At 39.2% G+C, this 21,387-nt stretch overlaps 1 protein-coding gene across 4 annotated transcripts; it reads right to left on the reverse strand.

Moving 5' to 3' along the window:
- Window positions 1-200: 200 nt before the first annotated feature.
- On the reverse strand, window positions 201-19,287 carry Patr-1 (Protein associated with topo II related - 1). Of its 4 annotated transcripts, none has more exons than XM_045731910.2 (10): window positions 18,288-19,287; window positions 9,358-9,543; window positions 8,367-8,774; window positions 7,539-7,740; window positions 5,871-6,276; window positions 5,332-5,548; window positions 4,657-4,929; window positions 4,060-4,236; window positions 3,036-3,287; window positions 201-1,969 (listed from the first exon to the last, which is right to left on the reverse strand). In XM_045731910.2, exons 1-10 carry the CDS (start codon window positions 18,462-18,464, stop codon window positions 1,625-1,627), a joined length of 2,643 nt encoding a protein of 880 aa, XP_045587866.2. In that variant the 5' UTR covers window positions 18,465-19,287; the 3' UTR covers window positions 201-1,624. The 4 variants fall into 4 exon arrangements, with proteins under 4 accessions (XP_045587866.2, XP_045587873.2, XP_045587877.2 ...); XM_045731917.2 differs by lacking the exon at window positions 18,288-19,287 and adding an exon at window positions 11,629-11,787; XM_045731921.2 differs by lacking the exon at window positions 18,288-19,287 and adding an exon at window positions 11,583-11,713.
- Window positions 19,288-21,387: the final 2,100 nt, after the last annotated feature.

The following is a 21,387-nucleotide window of genomic DNA, read 5'->3' on the forward strand; positions in this document are numbered from 1 at the left end:
TTGCATTATTAGCCCATTTCCTTATAATGTTAACCAACTTGTAGTTTTAGGGTTGAAACATTTAACTTTTCTCAATCTCACACTTTGAAGACAAAATTGTTACCAATTCATTTTAACTAAATTTCTAAAAGATAATCAGTACTAGGCAACACACCTAGATGTCACATTTAAATGAAAAAATACAAAGAAACAAAAACCAGTTTGTGCAATTCCAAGGATGTTTTATTTTAGAAAAAAAAAAATGTAGCACTGGGTAGGGAACCAGTCTGTGTTGGAAGACCATAAACAAATGTAGCCTGGGCTTAACCAATATCGCCCCACAGACGCCCACGAGACAAGCTAATTACTAACAACTTGTACAAGACCCAGCCCAAAAAACGTAAAAATTCTTTAGAGCCATATATAAAAATGTACATCAGATGTTCAATTTATATAACAAAAATTGAGGGAGGGAATCAAGTCTATTCAAAATTGTAAGTACTCACTACTTTCCCTACGTTTACAAATTCATCTGTTGCAGTCATTTGAGTAGAATAGCTTAACGTTCATACTCATACCACAAAGTAACTCTTAAAACATGACTTAACGGAGTTGCGTCTGAGTCAGTCACAAACTTCAACAATTGTCACAAGTGGGAAATTAGTTTAAGAAAATAAAAAGCAAAGAACCTCTTTGATATACTGTGTATCACAGTAATGCAACAGCCTTTTGAAGACCATGTAATTAAATTAACAGTGATTAGTGGACTGATAAACTAACACCTTAGTTATTGCCAGATGATAGCTGCATCTCTAAGAATGGGATTTTAAACTGTAAATTATGATAATTGTCACCAATGCCTGCAGATTATAAAATTGCCCATAACAGTTTTAAAGCACCAGATTATAAATCATCATCCCTGTACCAAGTGGAGCACACAATGAAAATGGCCTCGGTAGTCTGTTTACAAATTCCCATTTACCACACATTACCAACTTCATTTCCAGCATTAATATCGATACAGCAAACAGTATACGAAGCCTTGGCTAGTTAGAGTTAAATGGTTAAAGCCAAACTGATGCCACCTTTTACACCTCCAATACATCGTACATCTTGGTGATTATGTTTTCCACTGAACACAGGAATACAAGCATGTTTACTTACCATAAAAATCTATACAATTAAAATTTGTATAACACATGGGCCGTTCGGCTCTATAACTCTTGGCATACATGGTTTCTTAAACGGCACTAGATTAGGGTGTGTTATGCGACGGTAAACTAAGGTCTAATGAAATACAAAACATTAGCTAATGTGGTGTCACACTTCAGAAGTGAGAACAAGAGAGCTATCCTCAACACAAATCCTAGAGGTTGCATAATCATCTATTATGATTGTAGATGGCCCACTCATCAGGCTGTTTTATTATTTTTTAAAAACACTTATTCTTTACATAACATTCTTAATAAAGTTTAACAATATGGATACAAAATAATTTAATAGGTGACATTTTGAACTATTCAATTTTGTTTTTTCAAAATAAAAATGACCCCATACAAGATAGAAAACCAAACCATCAGGAATCCAGTTGTTTAATTTAAACAAAACCTTCTGTTTCTTTCATACATCCTATTTTATTCTAGGATTAAGATTTGACTGGACTTTGACACCTTGGTTTAGTGTGTGTGACTTCAAGGAGGGCCATTTTGTCTTGGGAGGCTTTGAGACGTTGGGGTTCCGCCTTAGTACATCTTGCTAGATGCTGGCCAGGGCGGTAAGGTGAAGCTGCAAGAGCTACAGAGGGAAGGGCTTGGGGAATTTCTGTGGAGGCCTTGCTGCCATCACTGGAAGTCTTGAGTGTAGTGTCCGAGACAGTGGCAAGCCCATTAATGACTGCTAGTAGTAGTTCTTGCCATTCGTCACAACCTCCAAGAGTTGACTGAAGGTGTTCTCCTCGTACCAATAGAGCCATTATCAAACTCACACCATACTGGAAGAAGAAAGTAGTACTGTACTTATGGTTTAATCACACAGGGCAATCAAGAGAGGCGTGTCATCGGTCTATCACAGTCTTGATACTTTTCAGTACAATTTTATAATATAAAATAACCCATTCCCCAAAATGGTGGACCCTAATGTGTAATATCTATCATGTTTATACAAAATTGTCACACCCAGACAGTTGCCAGCTGACCCTTAATTGTCCATTAAACCAATTTTATATAAATATCAAGTATTGTTTTGCCATAGCTGTATCGGTCAAGTTATAATAATTATAATCTAGTGTTAATCAACTACGGCTGACCCCAGGATCAAATTGATTCCCCGTGGCACTAGTTATACACAAGATTAATATTGCAACACATTTGACACTATTGTCCTTGGCAGCCATGATCTTTGGATTATTATAAATGTAAAATTTATCACGGCAAGTTTAAAAAGCAGATGCAAAAATAATGCACCTCGCTGATGACCAGCACTGCTCTTGGCAACCACCTGTTCTGAACCAGAATTTTAGCCAATATTTGAATTATCCTCTCTGATTAATGCAGATAAAATGCTTAATGTTTCATATTCCAATTTATACCTATAAAGAGTATCAAAAAATGTACTATTTTTTCCGTTACTCCACTTGGAATGCCTGTAACTTAATACTCCCCACCCTGTGCATTTTATATTATTCATTGTATGTTCTTACTTCACTGTGCACAAGTACTTTGGTTTCATTACCAGCAGCAAATAACTCTTAAAATTTGCAGCAGAAAATTAAATGCACACTCCAAGCCCAGCCACTTGTGCTGGAAGGTTGAGTGATGGTATCGCTTCAAGCAGGTCTGCGTTTAATCCCCGACCGTCCAAGTGGCTGGGCACCATACCTTCCCCCGGCCCATCCCAAATCCCCATTCTGACCCCTTCCAAGATCTATATAGTCGTAAATGCTTGGTGCTTTCCCCTGATAATTCCTTCCTAGAAATGTGTAGCTATGTGAACATATACTTTACTACAAAAAGGTAAAATACACAAAATAGCCTACTAATGCAAAGGGAAATAATTACCTTATTACACAAGGCCGACGCCAAATTTGTCTTGTGTGGTGTCGTTCCTTGAGTATTGAGAGCTGCAGCCAGGTCAATCATGCGGTCATGGGAGGAAGATGCAACCAGGCGATCCGTAATTGGCCAAAAGAGCGCTAAATGTTGATCGTGTGCATCTTTCTTAGCCAAGAGGGGCATGTTCTGCAATATGTTCATCACCAGCTTTTCATGTTCACTCTCCCCTAACCAGCTTATTAGACGACACAACAAACTCTGAAATACAAATAACTATGATGCGTTTTGCCTTTCATCGATTGCAGATCTTGCTAAACCAAACATTCACCTATATCCCAACACATTAGGCCTAGCAATCCTAGGTCCAATATATATACACTATCATACGCCTAATACAGTACATATGCGCTATACTAGGTCTAGGAATATTCAAATTTGGAATTTAGCTTAATATTTGTCTATTATACAATAGTGAAAAAAGTGGTTTACAGGAGGTCCATCACTACATACCGGTATTTTGCACCAAATAATTACATCAAGTACAGTACTATCATTTCAGGAGGATGTGGTTGCAACATATCTCCAAGTGTCAATGACATCTGAAGGATTACAAAACCTTTGTTTACCTTCTTTACTGTTTCAGCCGCTACACTTCAACATGCTCCTTAATGTTTACTTTAAAATCCTTCGTTCACGATGTCTCCGGAAATTTTACTCCCAACCACTTTCGATATTTTGTTTTACATCGATACAAAGTTTGAATATTTTCCTTCCTGCGTGTAAAGATTGGAGAAGAGCCTGTCATGGCCCCACCAGCCTCTCACATGATGAAAATCTTCAAGTTCTCTTATACTGATAAACCACACCCTAATTTTAAGCCTCCAAGATTAGATTAAATATAAACAAAGGCTCGTTTATCTAAATTCACAAAAATAGTGCATACTAACAAACTTCCAACAGTAGGCTACAAATTGTACACAAATTCCTTTGAAGTAAACCTACTGTATAATATAAAAATCTAACAACTTACCTTTCCTTTCCGTATACATAATAGCTGCACAAGTCGTTCTGGTGTTGATGTTACACTACTCCAAAGTCTAGAAGCCAGCTGACGGGACTTGGACTTAAATAGATCACGTGTTGGGCAGTCGGGCAAGTGGCGAATTTTTCGTTCCAAGTCGTCCAATTCCATCATTACATTGAACAACTGCAAAAGAACATTTTTTGAAGATATATAATATCCTTACAAAATACATCACCCTGTGAAACGAAACCTGAATGAGAGTAGCAGACAGGTCAGTGTAACCTGCTGCATTCTGCAGCACTAACACTACTGGAAACTAAGCAGTACTGCTGTTCCCAATGATGCATCTTATTTTTTATTCATTTATACTAAGACAAGCCTGCACAGTGCATTCCAGGTGTTGTACACCCTATCAATAACATTTACAAAAATTATACTGTATAACAAACAATAGGGCTGGCCAGATGCTCATTTGATCAAACCAAGTCCCAAGGCATTGTTTGCTCAAATGAAGGCCATGTACGTTTTTCCCTATTCTTCCTAATTTTAAAACCTGTATCCAGACAGTACACATTTTTAACCATCAAAGCACTAAACGGTTACCTTTTCAACATACAGGAGCAGATGTCTGTGTTTCCTCATCTCGCGCTGCAGAGATGTTGTGGGATGCGAAGGATCGAGATGCACCACTTGCAGGTCAATAATTTTTCTCGGGGCATTTACACTTACTACTTGCAGTTTACCTAGAGAGTTTTCAAGTCGTGGAGGTTCATACTCTCTTCCTCCATCTTTCCCACGATCTGGCAAGAGTAACTGTAGACCATCTATCTCGATCACTTCTTCCTCCCTTTTGCGTTGCTGTTTAACACTATACATCTAGAAGCATAACACAAGAAAATTAAATAAATAACTGCCACTCCACATTAAGAAATTAGTACTGTGTGTGTGTAAATATATTCCAGTACGAGGTTACTGTAAAGACTGCAATGGAGCACCATACTGGTAACATTACCGTGTGATAATAGTTCTGCACATAGTACAGTACATAATATACGCTAAGGAAAACAAAATTTCAGTGAATAGAAACTAGCATTATCCTATAAATCATTTATGTTATAAAATAAACAAACACCATATAAATGATGGATCTTCCCTAGCTTTAGCAAATGTACGTGGGAGTAACTTGTATGTAAATATTAAATCAAGCTGACCTTACTACAGTATCTGCAAAAAGGATGCAGTCCACAGAAACGTGTCAATTCACGATACCAAACTTACCACATAATAATAATCATCTTGATATGGACTATCAGAGTGCAACTGCATGGCTTGGATATATTTCAGCCATCCTTTCTCTCGTGGAGTCATAAGCCCACAATACTCGTCTTGCTCCCGTATACGATGCCATTCCTCCCACTCTGCCTCGCTGTCTCGTCGAATTCGTCCAGGGTGCGATGAATAATCTTCTCTAGAGTTGCCAGTTCGATCGTATTGACTGAAAACCACATTTTATTACACCACATATTGCTGGGGTTTAAAGCCTGGGGGTAACATGCACCCTTGTTGTTCGTGTTAATATTTCCCAAAGTTACTCTGGTAGATTAAGTCAATAGAGTAACCTTGGAACATATAAACAAGGATACACCAGGGGTACAAGTACCCTAGACAGAGAACCCCATCACTACAATCTAGTATCATGCACATTCAATACTCAGGATAATATGAATATATTACTTAATTTAGTAGAAACATGAACAAGCAAAAGCTTCAATAAACTCAATGTGTACAGATATTCTTGCATATGCATAATGACTCACTTTTTTCCTTGGTCAAAGCTGCGGCTCTGATCGTAAGGTTTTCTTTCATAGTTTCTGCGGTCAAAGCCATTGCCATTTCTACCTTGGTCATAGCCATTGTGATTTATGTAACGGCCATCTGGATTACGGTTATGGTGGTAACTTTGCTGCTGCTGTTGCTGCTGCTGATGTTGCTGCTGTTGCTGCTGCTGCTGAAAGTTACTATGGTAATTATTGTGATGGTGATGGTAACTAGAATAACAATCTTGAGTCTGATTAGCATGTGTCTGAGGCAGCTGTGGAGGAGGCTGGCTGAAGTTCTTAGTACCATTTCCTGGGAATCCTCCACAATTCACAAAGCGTTGTTGTTGCTGCTGATATGGGTGTTGCTGATGCGAGTATTGTTGCATAGATCCCGGATAACTTCCTGCAAGATTAACACAATTAACAAATTAAATAACACCATAGTACATTTATTAATCACCACGTTTGTTTGCTTTCTTAATAATATATATGTGGGCATAGCTTCTGTTCACTAAGAGATCTCAAATACTTGTGCAGCCGAGGAGTCACAATAACATGCCTGAAATAGTTGACCAAACCACAAGTCTCAAATACTTGTGCATGGGAAAGTTGAAGGAATATCTAAACTTTTAACATCACCAAGAAGATTAAGAACTGGTCCAGTATTGTAAATGTAAAAATAAGATTCAAACAGATTTAAAAAGGAGGCATTTGTGAATCTTGCTGCCATCACCAAGACGACTTAATAAACGTACTGGCACCTTGGAAATTTAATGAAACTGCGAGAACCAGGTAGAGTGCTCCTTGCAAATTGCCAAACCCCAGAACACTACAAAACATTTCATTTTTGCAAAACTGCCTTTACTCGGCTTTGTCCTCTACCATCTCTCGATTCCTGCTTCTGCACGCTCGTTCACCATCTCCATCTATCGTCCCTGCCTTCCACTCCTACCCTCAAATTCAACATGTGTACAGTCTTCACCATTCTACCATCACCATTTGTTTAACATACACAAGCTATCTTGGGGATGCTCCCTGAATCATGCTATTTATCAACTTTCACATGTCACATTGCTCCATGACATGACTTTGGTTCAAAATCTAGTTGGAAAAATCCTCAGGAACTATGGAGGGACCTCTGACAAGCTGCTGGCTTCCTATCCTGGTCAAGACCACTAGAGATAGTGGTTCTCAGGTAAAATTCAAGTAAATTTCTTAATCTACCTATTCTCACACCACACACACTTTTCTGATTACTGTATTCATTTCTATTGATCTAATTCTTAGAGTAGTTCATACCACTCATCGTGTACTCGTACACGAGAGTCGGCATTAGCACTCCTACATGCAGCCCTCTGATTAAATCATTTATCCTAACTATGGCATTAAACGGGACATTTTTCCTTCCTGACCTTAATAATTTATACATTATGTGAGCATTTATCACATGTTAGGCATTTAAACCAAATAATTAACAGCCCTTTGTTACTCGCATTAATTTCAGTTTTCCTCACTCCACCAAAATTTATGTCTATATTCACTTTCAACCCTTAAAGTACAGTATGTTTATTGTCTACTCGTATGCATTTTGATTTTCAATGCTCCTTTATACCAGGTAATATTAATTACAACACCTTCACATTAAAATATAAACAAATATTTAACCTTGATTAGGGAAGGGTCTCTGGAAGCGACGATTAAACTGACTAGGGTTGTTTGGCATGCCTCCAGTGAAGGATCCCTGCCTCTGAAGGTTGAATGGTGCAGACTGTTGTAAGAAGCTGCTTAACCCTTGTTGCTGCTGTTGCGATTTACTAGCTGTCTGTCGAGCCAGCTCTCTCTCCAAGTCCTCAGCTCTCAGTGCTTGCTAATGAACGCACAGAAAAGCATACTTTAAATTGAATTCCAGTCGGAACCATACTTCTTAATGAAAGCTTCCTTGAGACCAGGGCTCCCCCAACCTTTAAAGGCAATGTCCACTGAATTTCAAGGAACTTATGGCTCACTTCCTATTTTCTTAATTTTAGATTATGTTTGTATTAGGCTTAATAAAGCAATAAAATTTAGAAACCTGCTAAAATGCAAGCAGTCAAATTTTGATAAACACAAGGATATTAGAGATTATGTCTGACAGCATCATAAAACTACTCAAACAGGAACTGTTCTTTAAGTAATGACCAACATCTCAAACATTAAAATAGAGGCATGTCAGACCTTAAAGCCTTATTAAAATCCCATTTCAATATGAGAATCAAGACCTATCAGGCCACACCTATAATGACTTGTTAACTTGACTTGCAATTGCATTAGTCTAATCATACCAATACTGTACTGTACTTTGTACTAGTTTAAGACATGTTGAAAATACTTAAATGCTCAATCACTTAATTTCCCTTTGTGATCAACATTTACCATTATACATCATGTGTTCATTTCCAAGTTTACACTCATTAATTACTTTTCAACAAATTAGAGATCTGGTCACTCATTTACCTGGAGACTAAAAGATGACTGAGACCTAGCGTGCTGAAGCTTCATCTCCTCCTCAACCTCGGCCACGGTCTTGATTGTTGGAAGACCCAAAGATGGAGAGATGCCAGGTTGTGCGAGTCCATGAGGAATCTGTCCTAAAGTGTGACCCATGCCATTAGACGGAGAGTGTTGAATAACTGGTCGTAATTTGTCTACACCAGGTGAGGGAGTCCATATACTATTGGACGGAGAGCCTGGTAGATCAGGTCCCACGAGCAAAGACGACCCTATATGGGTACGACTAGCTGGAACAGATTGGTACCCAATGATATTGATGGGCATGCTACTTTGGGTTAAATTTCTGCCACCTGGGTTGTCGTATTTCCTAAGGCCCAAATGTTTGAACTCCTCAGCCAAGCATACATCTCCCTGTCAAATATAATAAACATTTTTCTCAACATATGTAGTAAAGAAGTTATGGATTTGGCAAAGTATCTACTTGACTGTATCTAAAGTATCTAACGTTTGAGATACTGTACATACAAATAAAATACAGCAGTGTCTCAGTTTTGCAAGGTGGGAATTTGGAAAATGTGATTTACTTCTTTGCAGGATAGACTAATGCAAATCACCTCACATTTTACACACTATTATCTAAACACCAATTTTCATCCCAAATGGTTTATTTACTTTCATTGGTCTTGCACTACACCTTAGCTCTTATTCTCTTTTTCCAGGTGTCTCTCTCTCCCTCCCACTTTGCACCCACTTAAGAGTTCTTAATCGGGTTTTAGTTACGTTTATATTTAATTTACACATACTTGTGTTCTCAAATTTCAAGACCACTACCAACTCATATTTGTACTCAAAGGCCAACTAAATATGTCTAAAACTTGTCTCCCTGCATTTCTTACATTGTTGGAACCACATCTACTTGCCACTTAATCTAACCTTATAAGCACTTTCATTACTACTGTAGACATGCCACCGAAAACAACAATACATTTCTCACCTGTCGTAAAGCATTGTGCAATTCCTGTTGTTTAATCTTCGTACGTCCAGCTTCGGTTAAAGATGCCATCTGTTCGTGACACTCCTCCCAGTCCCCATCCACTGCCGCCGAACCAAACGTTTCATCATTAAGAGCGTCATATTCTTCGTCCTCATTGAGCCCTACTTCAAGGGCGCCATCCTCAGGCTGTTAAGTGCAAAGATTCATTATATAAATTTCTTGAATTAATGTTTGGAGAAATAGCAAGTCGAACTTGCCAAACGTTTTAGAGGACTGCTTAATTGACAGAAAAGTATTTCCTGTCAGCACTAGATATGAGAGGACATTACTAGACATGATGAATTATATCTATATATTTTTTTATCAGGTGTGCAATGGAGTAATGTTTCCTCTGAATATCTCATGGGGAAAAAAAAGGGATCAAACAAGGTGCCGTTTTCAGGGCTATATTTGCTATCAATCTCGATCCATTGTTTAAAAAGTTAAAGCGCCAGTCGAGCTGTGGATAATTCCGATAGTGTTTGTATTGCAACCTGCCCAGAGTCCAGCTTTTCCTGGCTATTGCCTGGTCTATGAGGCAGCTTGCCTTTAAATGGCCGAAGAGCCATAGACACGAGTCTGGTAGCCATAACACTCGCAGAAATTTGTCATGTTCTCTCAAGAGCATTGTACACAAAACAAAAAAATAATTTTCTATCTTAAAACATTTCTTAGAGAGAAAAAAAAAAGCGTATTCTTGTTTGGGCGTTGTGAACTGCTGTAATTGCAAAGGATTTCCACAAATTTTCCTGGCCCATGACAGGTCTTTTGAATTTCCCATGTGATCAATGTTTCTGAATACAGGCATCTACAAATGAATGGCGATGCAACCGATATGGTGCCAAATTTTTTTTTGTATTGCCCGAGAAGGTCTCTAATCCTTTAACGATTTTTCTCAATATCGCAAACGATTGCCAGAGGTCTCTAGTGTAGAATAACAATCATGTGGAATATTTTGAAACTGAATAAAGAGGATAATTAAATTGTTCAAAAATAACAGGAGCACTATGGATTAATCACTCAAAAATGTCAGCAGCAGATTAATTAAGGGATAAAGTATTAGTCTGGATTAATACCTTCTAATTTATTCTGTATTTTCTAGTTGTGTGTGTGACATCAATCACTATGTGGACGTGTTAGTCCCGAGGACGTCAACATTTCCTGCCACAAATTTGACCTAGTTCAGGGATGTTTTTTGTTGCACTGCAATGAACCTTTTCCAGTGAAGTTACTTTTTTTTTTGAGGTATACAAGTGTCTTACCACTACACCACGGAGACTATACTGAATGTGTTGCTTTCTTTGCTTTGAAATCGAAGGCTTCTGATTATTCCCTGTGTTTGGTTGGCACCTTTTTTTTTTTTTTTTTTTTTTTTAGGAGGAGAGCGAGCTGTCCCACCTGCTTCTAATGACAGGAGGGACATTACTCTTTTTCAACATGTTGCCAATATGTATTGCTTCTATGACAGTTATGGTGTTCATTATTATGTCTTACGTGTTAATACATGCATTTTCTGAACATTTCCAAAGTTAATGATACCTGGTTGATGGGGTTCTGGGAGTTGTTCTACTCTCCAGAATGACTTGCGAGTTCATGTATATAATTTTACAAGGGCCTCAAAAGCGTTTTTGTCGCAATAATAATTTACATAACCACGTAAAAGCATATTACCCGTCACTACTGCACCACTACCACCAAGGTAACATAACACTTAACAATGGAACTGGTATTCGTGTTCAACAAACCACTATCACACAGCTGGTGTGAGAACCACTCTCTCGCAGTCCTCTAGCAGTATCTATACCAAATTCCGTCGTTCCTCGTCTCCGCCTGTGTTCTCCGGGGCCACAGAGAACACCGCAAGAGAACAGTTGCTGTGTGTGGAGTTCAGGAAGAACGTTTTGACCTTCGTTCACAGCCTTCGGCACCGACATATCACCCCTCGTATTTAACGCTTTAATAACCCCTAAAACCACCTTTTAACCGTACGAAATACCACAATTCCCGCGTGTGTTGATGCAACAGAATACCAACAGTATGAAGTGACGCAAGAACTTGCAATTGCAATGTTGATCAACTCGAGCTCAGCGGCGCAGGCCTCCCAAAAAAAAAAAAAGTTCTCCCGCAGGAACTTATATCGCCATTTTCCCGTTAATTCTCCGACAATAACGCCGTCAAGACCCTACCCGCATAGCTTCACGACACGTCGCTCCCGCCGGCGGGCTTTCTTACCGGGATCGAAGCGTCAAATTCGAAGAAATTGTCGGAATCCATCGCACTTTCTCCAATACCGTGTCATGGTCTCCATCACCGACGGGTTCCAACGTTAAGACGGCTGGCGCCGCCGCTCCTCCCTTCACACACTACTAAACTCCTTTCCTCGCTAAATACAATCTTTCTATTCTAAAAATAATATCTACACCTCATTCCTACATTTATTATAGCGCCAAATAGATATATCTTGTAATTTTATAAAGAGTTTCGTCGATAAAGGCGAGTATTACGCTAAGGAATTGGATTGTTTATAAGGGTTATAAATAAGCATTTCGGGGCGAGGATAGAGGATCAGGAGGAGGGTTGGGGGCCAGTCAGCGGTGAACCTCCTCGTACGTCAAAAACACTTGTTATCGTAATGACTAATTACCTTACAGCCAATTGTCTGTGTCTCGCCTATTTCTAATATTGTTTACTTAGATAGACCGCTATAATAATACTAATAATAATAACAATGTTTAAATATATATATATATATATATATATATATATATATATATATATATATATATATACTGTATCCTTACTATAAATATATAGTGTATATATATGTATATATATATATATATATATATATATATATATATATATATATATATATATATATATATATATATTCAATGAATGAAACATGTTTGAAAGAAAACCTGCTGCCAGTATACCCCAATATATATATATATATATATATATATATATATATATATATATATATATATATATATATATATATATATATATATATATATATATATATATATATTAAAGGATATTATCAGCCTCGCATGCGCCCCTGATAATATTCTTTTGATGTGGGCTTCAGGAGAGGTGTGATATATCCATAATTACCATAACAACGTTTTGATTTTTTCCTCTCTGTCCGTTTCATGGAGAACTTCTCCCATTCGGTACCCCTTGAAACACCATGCTCCCCCTCTATCTAGCTTCATCACTTTACATTTTCTTGAGTTGAACTTTAGTAGCCATTTGTCGAACCATTCCTTTAGTTTGTCTAGGTTATCTTATAGCCTCTTACTCTTTTCCATCTGTCTTAATTTTCCCTCATAATTTTTGCATCAAACATTGAGAGGAACGAGCCTATTCTCTCTGGGAGATTATTTACATACATCAGAAACAGGATAGGACCAAGAACTGAGCCCTGTGTGACTCCAATAATGATATCTAGCCACTCTGATACCTCATCCATATAGTGACAAGCTATCTTCTGTTGCTTAGGTACTCTCTAATCCACCGGAGTACCTTCCCTTTTATTCCCCCTGTACATGTATATGTCCCAAGGTTGCTCTAGTGTGTATATGTTCCAAGGTTGCTCTAGTGTGCATATGTTCCAGGGTTGCTCTAGTGTGTGTATGTTCCAAGGTTGCTCTAGTGTGTATATGTTCCAAGGTGCTCTAGTGTGTATATGTTCCAAGGTGCTCTAGTGTGTATATGTCCCAAGGTTGCTCTAGTGTGTATATGTTCCAAGGTTGCTCTAGTGTGCATATGTTCCAAGGTTGCTCTAGTGTGTGTATGTTCCAAGGTTGCTCTAGTGTGTATATGTTCCAAGGTGCTCTAGTGGGTATATGTTCCAAGGTTGCTCTAGTGTGTATATGTTCCAAGGTGCTCTAGTGTGTATATGTTCCAAGGTTGCTCTAGTGGGTATATGTTCCAAGGTTGCTCTAGTGTGTATATGTTCCAAGGTGCTCTAGTGTGTATATGTTCCAAGGTTGCTCTAGTGGGTATATGTTCCAAGGTTGCTCTAGTGTGTATATGTTCCAAGGTTGCTCTAGTGGGTATATGTTCCAAGGTTGCTCTAGTGTGTATATGTTCCAAGGTTTTACCTGACCTATTTTCTTTACATTTCTTTACAAAATTATGTTATTTTTGATAAAAAATGTGCATACACCTACTAACCGTATACTTCTTAACTGCTATTCATTTAAATGTTAACAAACAAAAAGTGACAAAAATCTAATTTGTCATGTGTGATTTATGTAATAATATAAATAAATCGTTCCTTTAGACAATATATAATATTAATATCCAAAGTGGATTTCTTCCCTGTAAGACAAATATATATAATTTTGCGGTACCCTAGAATTTCAAAATGGCGTCCAAATAATATCATGAAATTCAAAACAAACCATATATCTCCTTGGTCTTAACCTGTCCTCCTAATAGAACGTCGCATTTTGACGTATTATTCAACATGAGGTAAAAAATCGTCGTACTAGAAAACGGAAGCGGCTGGCGAAAGTGACGTACTGTCCCGTTTTCTGTTTTGGGTCCTCAGGTAGGTTATAAGAGACCACTTTAATACGACAGTTTCTGGACGTTGGGAAACATTAGGAGGACGGATAAATATGTACAAACCGGTGTAGAAATTCGGCCTGAAGGGGTCGGCAGGAAATCCGGCCTTGAATCAGCAGTTAAAAATAAAAACTGGCAGTTGGATTACCAAACAATGGTGCCCCATACCTTGAGAGATCTCGGGTTAACCATTGGGATTTGTACAGTTTTCTAAAGGGATTCACTTGGTGATGGAGTACCTAACGGGCGGAACACCTGATAGAGGGAAAACCTGATAGAGGGAACACCTGATAGAGGGAACACCTGCGTAGATGCAGCCATTGTCCTTGTGCAGAAGGTGAGCCCCCGCCCCTCCCCTTCTCCACACATACATGTATGATGGGCCGAGCCATACACAGTCCGTGTATATACAGACACAAAACAAGACTATTTATACCCCCTCGGTGCAACTTTTCGTGTATGCGCATGTCAGGACAAGAGAGTCGAGGCATGCGCCAGCCAGAGAGTCGAAACATGCGCATGAGAGAGCCAGAGAGTCGAAACATGCGCATGAGAGAGCCAGAGAGTCGAAACATGCGCATGAGAGAGCCAGAGAGTCGAAACATGCGCATGAGAGAGCCAGAGAGTCGAAACATGCGCATGAGAGAGACAGAGAGTCGAAACATGCGCATGAGAGAGACAGAGAGTCGAAACATGCGCATGAGAGAGTCGAAACATGTGCATGAGAGAGACAGAGAGTCGAAACATGCGCATGAGAGAGTCAGAGAGTCGAAACATGTGCATGAGAGAGACAGAGAATCGAAACATGCGCATAACATTAATACCATAGCAATTAACATGACTCAAATAGCAGGTGACATGACACTGTCTTACACTGAAGATGAATATTAAAGAACATTTGTAAACATAATATTTCTGTAAATCATTTCGCGTAAATATTACCCAAAATGGATACCCCTGAAACTAATGAACATTGCTAGATAATAGGAAGCTATATATAAATAAATATATGACGACGTTTCGGTCATTGACCGACATGTGACAACATTTCGGTCATTTCTGAAGCCTTATGTGACTACGATTCGGTTCGTTGTCTGACGAGGTTTCAGGCCATGGGCGATGTTTCGGTCAGTCTGGGACCTTTCACAAGTCTACGTCTCAATAGACCGAAACGTCGTCACTTTCGGTCATATTTTGCCCGAAACGCAATGCGTATTAATGGCTTTAGGTATTGTATATACTAGCTCTATCTTTAAATCCAACATTATGCTTGTAACTCATTTTCTATGTATGTATGAACCTTTACCTGAATACAAAATCTAAATCTAAAATATATGTGACCTGGGGATACGAACTTATATATAAGTTAATCTAAAACACTTTTCAAGCTATCAAGAATTATTACTCAAGCACTTTATGTAAGTAAAGAATTCCCGGTTCTGCCATTCGTTAAAGGAACCATTGAATAAATAATAATAATAATAATAATAATAATTCTTTATTTAGGTAAAAGTGTATACATACAAAATTAATTACAAGCAGAATGTTGGATTTCAAGATTGAGCTAATGTATGCCTCATTCCGGGCAATATCGAGTCAACAATGCTGTTGACCAACAATAAATACATCAAGGTCGTTAGCGTCATTAATTGGTGAACCACAGGTGTGTACACACGTCCAATACATGACTCAGTATTACTCAGTCACATGTGAGTCACTCCTGCTCTCTCTCTCTCTCAGCAATGTTGACAGTTACTCATCTGTTACTCATTAGTTCATCTCTCCAGCACCAGAGGACAATCAACCTGCAACTGATAACACAATCAACCGCTGCCCACATGTGAATCACTGATGTCTCAATATCAATTTTTGTGTTTATATCAGCTGAACAATATTTAATCCTTCAGCGAGATCACTGAATAATAATAATAATAATAATAATGCTTATTATTATCACACACACATTGGTTGTGTGACGGTTGAGAGGCGGGACCAAAGAGCCGAAGCTCAAACCCCGCAAGCACAACTAGGTGAGCACGCACACACACACACACACACACACACACACACACACACACACACACACACACACACACACACACACACACACACACATACACACACATATAAATAAGGTCACTCCGGAACTCCTTAGTGTACTACTCCACTTAAGAGCGGTCTCCTCAGGTGACCGGAAGGAATTAACAAACTTCCTCGCTTTGATAATTCCTTCCTGCAGGTAAAGCGGAATTTTTTTCTGATGTAATACATTAATGAATCTCGTGACGTCATTGGTTAACGAACCATCCCAAGCAAAAATAATTATATACAGCGCTAATATACAAAGTTATTCAACCTGGGACGAATCTTAGTATCAGACGAATCTATACAATTACAAATTAATAACAAATCTGAAAATAATGTTACAATACTTTTGGAGTATAAATACAAATAATGTAAAAGTTGGCAAAATAGGCTCAGTATTGATTTAAAGATTACATTCTTCAGGATATTATATATATTCACAAAATATTTAAATTTTGAAGATGCTTGAATGCTAATTTGTTTTAGTGTTACAATTATTGACGTTGTTGTGGGTGAAGTGTGGCAACCCTGCACATGTTGTTGTGGTTGGTGAAGTGTGGCAACCCTGCACATGTTGATGTGGGTGGTGAAGTGTGGCAACCCTGCACATGTTGTTGTGGGTGGTGAAGTGTGGCAACCCTGCACATGTTGTTGTGGATGGTGAAGTGTGGCAACCCTGCACACACTGTTGTGGGTGGTGAAGTGTGGCAACCCTGCACATGTTGTTGTGGGTGGTGAAGTGTGGCAACCCTGCACACACTGTTGTGGGTGGTGAAGTGTGGCAACCCTGCACACACTGTTGTGGGTGGTGAAGTGTGGCAACCCTGCACACACTGTTGTGGGTGGTGAAGTGTGGCAACCCTGCACATGTTGTTGTGGATGGTGAAGTGTGGCAACCCTGCACACACTGTTGTGGGTGGTGAAGTGTGGCAACCCTGCACATGTTGTTGTGGATGGTGAAGTGTGGCAACCCTGCACACACTGTTGTGGGTGGTGAAGTGTGGCAACCCTGCACACACTGTTGTGGGTGGTGAAGTGTGGCAACCCTGTACATGTTGTTGTGGGTGGTGAAGTGTGGCAACCCTGCACATGTTGTTGTGGATGGTGAAGTGTGGCAACCCTGCACACACTGTTGTGGGTGGTGAAGTGTGGCAACCCTGCACATGTTGTGGGTGGTGAAGTGTGGCAACCCTGCACACACTGTTGTGGGTGGTGAAGTGTGGCAACCCTGCACACACTGTTGTGGGTGGTGAAGTGTGGCAACCCTGCACACACTGTTGTGGGTGGTGAAGTGTGGCACCCCTGCACTCGATGTGTCATATGAATTCGTGATAAAAATGAGGTCGGTTTTAAAGAAGTCTTTTTCCATAAACGGTTAGACGCATGTCCGGTCTTATTCTCGTAACTTATCCTTCATTACGTGGCGCACGCATGCGCGCACACACACACACACACAATTTCAGTGTGTTCCAGGTATTCCATCTCAGGTCTTCCAAAGTGTTCCAGTTTCCAGGTGTTCCAGTATATACTCTATGTGTTCCTGTGTGTTCTAAATATTCCAAAGCAGGAGAAAGCACTAAGTCATTACGGCTCTATAGCACTTGAAAGGAATATGAGGACATGGATTTGGGATATTACGAAGGAAAGGAATGGTGCCCAAACCACATGGACGGTCGGGGATTGAACTCCGACCTGCGAGGAAGAGAGACGTCGCTCTACCGTCTAGTCCACGTGGTTGGGTAATAAATAAAACTATTTTGCATGCGAACCCAAGCAACTTACCAAACCCATTGAGGCTAATGCATAGAAAACGTTAATATTACGGAAGGGTTTCCTTTTTGCTACGTCGCATTTTTAACGGATTGCTCGATTGTTAGAAAACGTTTTAGGTGAGAGAGCGGATCTGTAACAACAGGGTAATTGATCAAGTCACCATTTGAAGACTTTCGGCGCCGTGGGGGTGGGGGGAACCTGCTGCATGGGTAACAGCTTCTCCCCCGTATCAACCTACTCTGACTTTGCGCCCCACTCCAGACCGACAACCAGAGCGCAAGTTTATAGTCTCCTGAGACTGATCAATTGTTGTTTAAGATTCAGCTACAGGGAACTAAAAGTTCCAAGTAGCACGGGCTATGGTGAGCCCGTAATGGACTTACCTGACACAGGAGCGGGGCTAAAACTTATGTGACTGATCGATGCCTACTATACTGATCAAGAATACACACTTCAGACATCTCAAACACAAGGAAATGAATCCCGACAATAGAAAACACAACGAATATTATCCATTGTGTGAAAACAATTGACGGGTGATGGAGGGGAGAAGAGTACTTAAGGCAAAAAAAAAAACAGGTTTCTCGACCCTCCTCGCATTCCACCACAAAGAATTTGGAGGTCGCCATATATATCTAGTCCACTTAACCCCATGTCCACTGTAACGTATCTCACGCCTCTCGGAACTCAACCATTTCCTCTTCTTAATTTGTTTCGTCAGGGAAGGACACGCATCCTGTGTATGTGCTGCACGTTTAAGCTGATATATCTAGGTCCCCCTCCAAGGTCAACCTACTGACCCTTCCCAAGATGTAACTTCTAAGCTTCAAGAAGCCTAGCCCATACAGCCAAGCTTCAAGAAGCCTACACCACGTTTTAGGATTCTTGTAGCCTAACCCTCACGCCTAGCTAGCAAAACTTATTCAAATCTTGTAGATCTGAGGCAAAATGAAATCGACACCAGTAATTCCATCTATCATCATACTATCATGCAAGAGGAGCCACACATCTATGGTTCATCCAATAAAATCAGCAGACTTCTTGATGCTCGGCTTAGACTCGGTTACAAGTATCTCTGGGAATTCTCATTATCTGCTGATGTAGACCTGACCAAATGTAAACTGTGTCAACAAAATTATTCGCACACCCTCCGTCACTATGTGATGGAGTGCGAAAAGATACGTGAATTTAGAGACAATTCTATAACCAATGTACCAACATGTGTCAATATTTCATTCAAAATGATCTGCTACCAGAAATTTTAGTCAAATATCCCCAGTTGCTAACTGTAGGTAGTAACTGAGTGATTGTAACCTATCCACCGCTGCTCACTGGATGGGGGGGCGGTGTGCAGGACAAACATATCAATTGTGACACTAGCTCTCCACATATGTCAGTTGCTTAATTTAGAAACTGTGCTTGTGGTCGATCTCGAACCCATTGTTGATGTGACGACTTATACTGAATTTTGTAACTAGCTCATCAAGATTGTAACTTGCTTAGCTAAATGAATTGTGGGGTTCAGTCCCTGAGCCCATTATGTGCCTCTGTAACCCTTCCCGCTACCGCCCACAGGATGGGTATGGGGTGCAAAATAAATGAACGAAACTAACTAATTTAGTTTACCTCACCTTTATTTAACAATTAATTTGTATTGCGCTAAAAATTTTATATTGTAAATAAAATATGATAATACAAATTATTTATTGAACTAGTTGTTTTATATCATGAGGACACAGCTGTCCAGTGAAGATTAATTTTAGTGTTGTGTCTGTGACCAGGTTGTTGTTGTTGTTAAAGATTCGCTACCTGGAACATAAAGTTCCAAGTAGCACGGGCTATGGTGAGCCCGTGTATGACCAGGCTTGCCCGTGAGCCATAATCAAGGGAGGGACTTCCTAATCAACTCTCCTTTTGGGACATAATTAAAAACTTTGGCGAGGAGGCCAGTATAAGGAATCATAGTGTTATGGATTAAGAAATACTCTGTAGCCTAGTAAGTCGATGTGTGGTAAGAGTTAGTCATGGTAGAAATGTACACACAAGGGCTAAATAAGGGTCTGTTTCTCCCAACTCTTCTGCGTAGGATTGAAAACTTGGCTTTACTAATAATGACGACATATATTCACCAATTCATATGTGATCACTTTATTTAGTGACCTTATACGGGACAGGAAGCCTGTGGAGGGAACCCATCTCGCGGGTGATAAGAAAATATCTTATAGTGAGACTTTCGGTTTTCCCAGGATAAAACATAATAATAAAGTTGACGCCATTGATAAGGTTACAGTAAATTAAAATATTGTTGAACGGAATCTTGAATTATCAAATAGGTCTATTAAATGTGTCATTAAACGAGAGTTAATGAATTTAAAGAAAGTAGAACAGTGCAAACTTGAACTAGCAGGTCTATTGTTTATCACAATGAAATGTGTAAAGTAAAACATATGTATGGGGCAAGTAACAAAGTCAGCAGACTAATAGACGTTGTCACAGCTCGAATAAGACTTGTCTACAAGTGCCTCTGGCAGTTCGGTTTGTATAGGGATCTAGATGAAGTTAAATGCATCATATGTGGACAAAGACAGGGACACACTTTAGAATTATATCTTGGACTGTAATAACATTGAATCATTTAGAGATAAATCTAAACTCACGCTGTATGAAATGGCAATCCATCCTTTTACTGAGGATATCAGAAATCCTTGCACTGTATCCATATTTCGCTTTCAGTAGGTAAACGACACGAGATTAAGAAGCAAGTAGTGTATTGTAATGACTAATAATAACAAACAGCAGCTCACCTATGACCATATAATATTTCCATAGCAAACTAATACAAACAATTATGTATTAGCGAGAAGGCCTACCATTAATGTAATGTGATTATCTGTAAATACATAGTTATTGAAATAGAACATTCTTTGTAACTAGCTGACATTATAATTAATTATAAGGTGTGAAGGATAGATGCAATTATTAATGTAATAATCTTCGTTGAGGTCTGATAAAGACCTTTTGTGCCCTCTGTAATCCTTTTTGCGCTACCGCTCACAGGATGAGTATAGGGTGCACAATAAACTAGCCGCCACGGGGTCAACTATCAAAAAAATTATAATTGTCTCAAATTACACCTACATACTTGGTGATTTCACAGAGATTATCTATATATTCTAGGAGTTGAACAAGATGACACACTCGCTACTTGGCTCCTGATATTCACTGTCATAGAAAATATTAAAAAATACAAAAATAACCAATCCAAACATAAGAAATTAAATTGCATCATATGAGGAATTCCATTCACACCCAATGAGCATAGTACCAGAGCTCGTTTCGACGACCAATCACATTGTAAGTGGTTCTGCTGTATCAGTAATAATATTTTAAAACATCTCTCTCTTTCAAAACTAAGCAAATAATACGCGTTATCCTCTATGTAAGATAACCAGTGTGTGATACACAGCACAGACTTGCACAAGAGGATGATACGTAGCAAAATAAAAATTAGGTGGCAACTGTGTAGTGTGAGAGAGGTGGGCAGGTCGGGGC

Source organism: Procambarus clarkii, chromosome 4, assembly GCF_040958095.1.
Source record: "Procambarus clarkii isolate CNS0578487 chromosome 4, FALCON_Pclarkii_2.0, whole genome shotgun sequence".
Taxonomy (NCBI): Eukaryota; Metazoa; Arthropoda; class Malacostraca; order Decapoda; family Cambaridae; genus Procambarus; species Procambarus clarkii.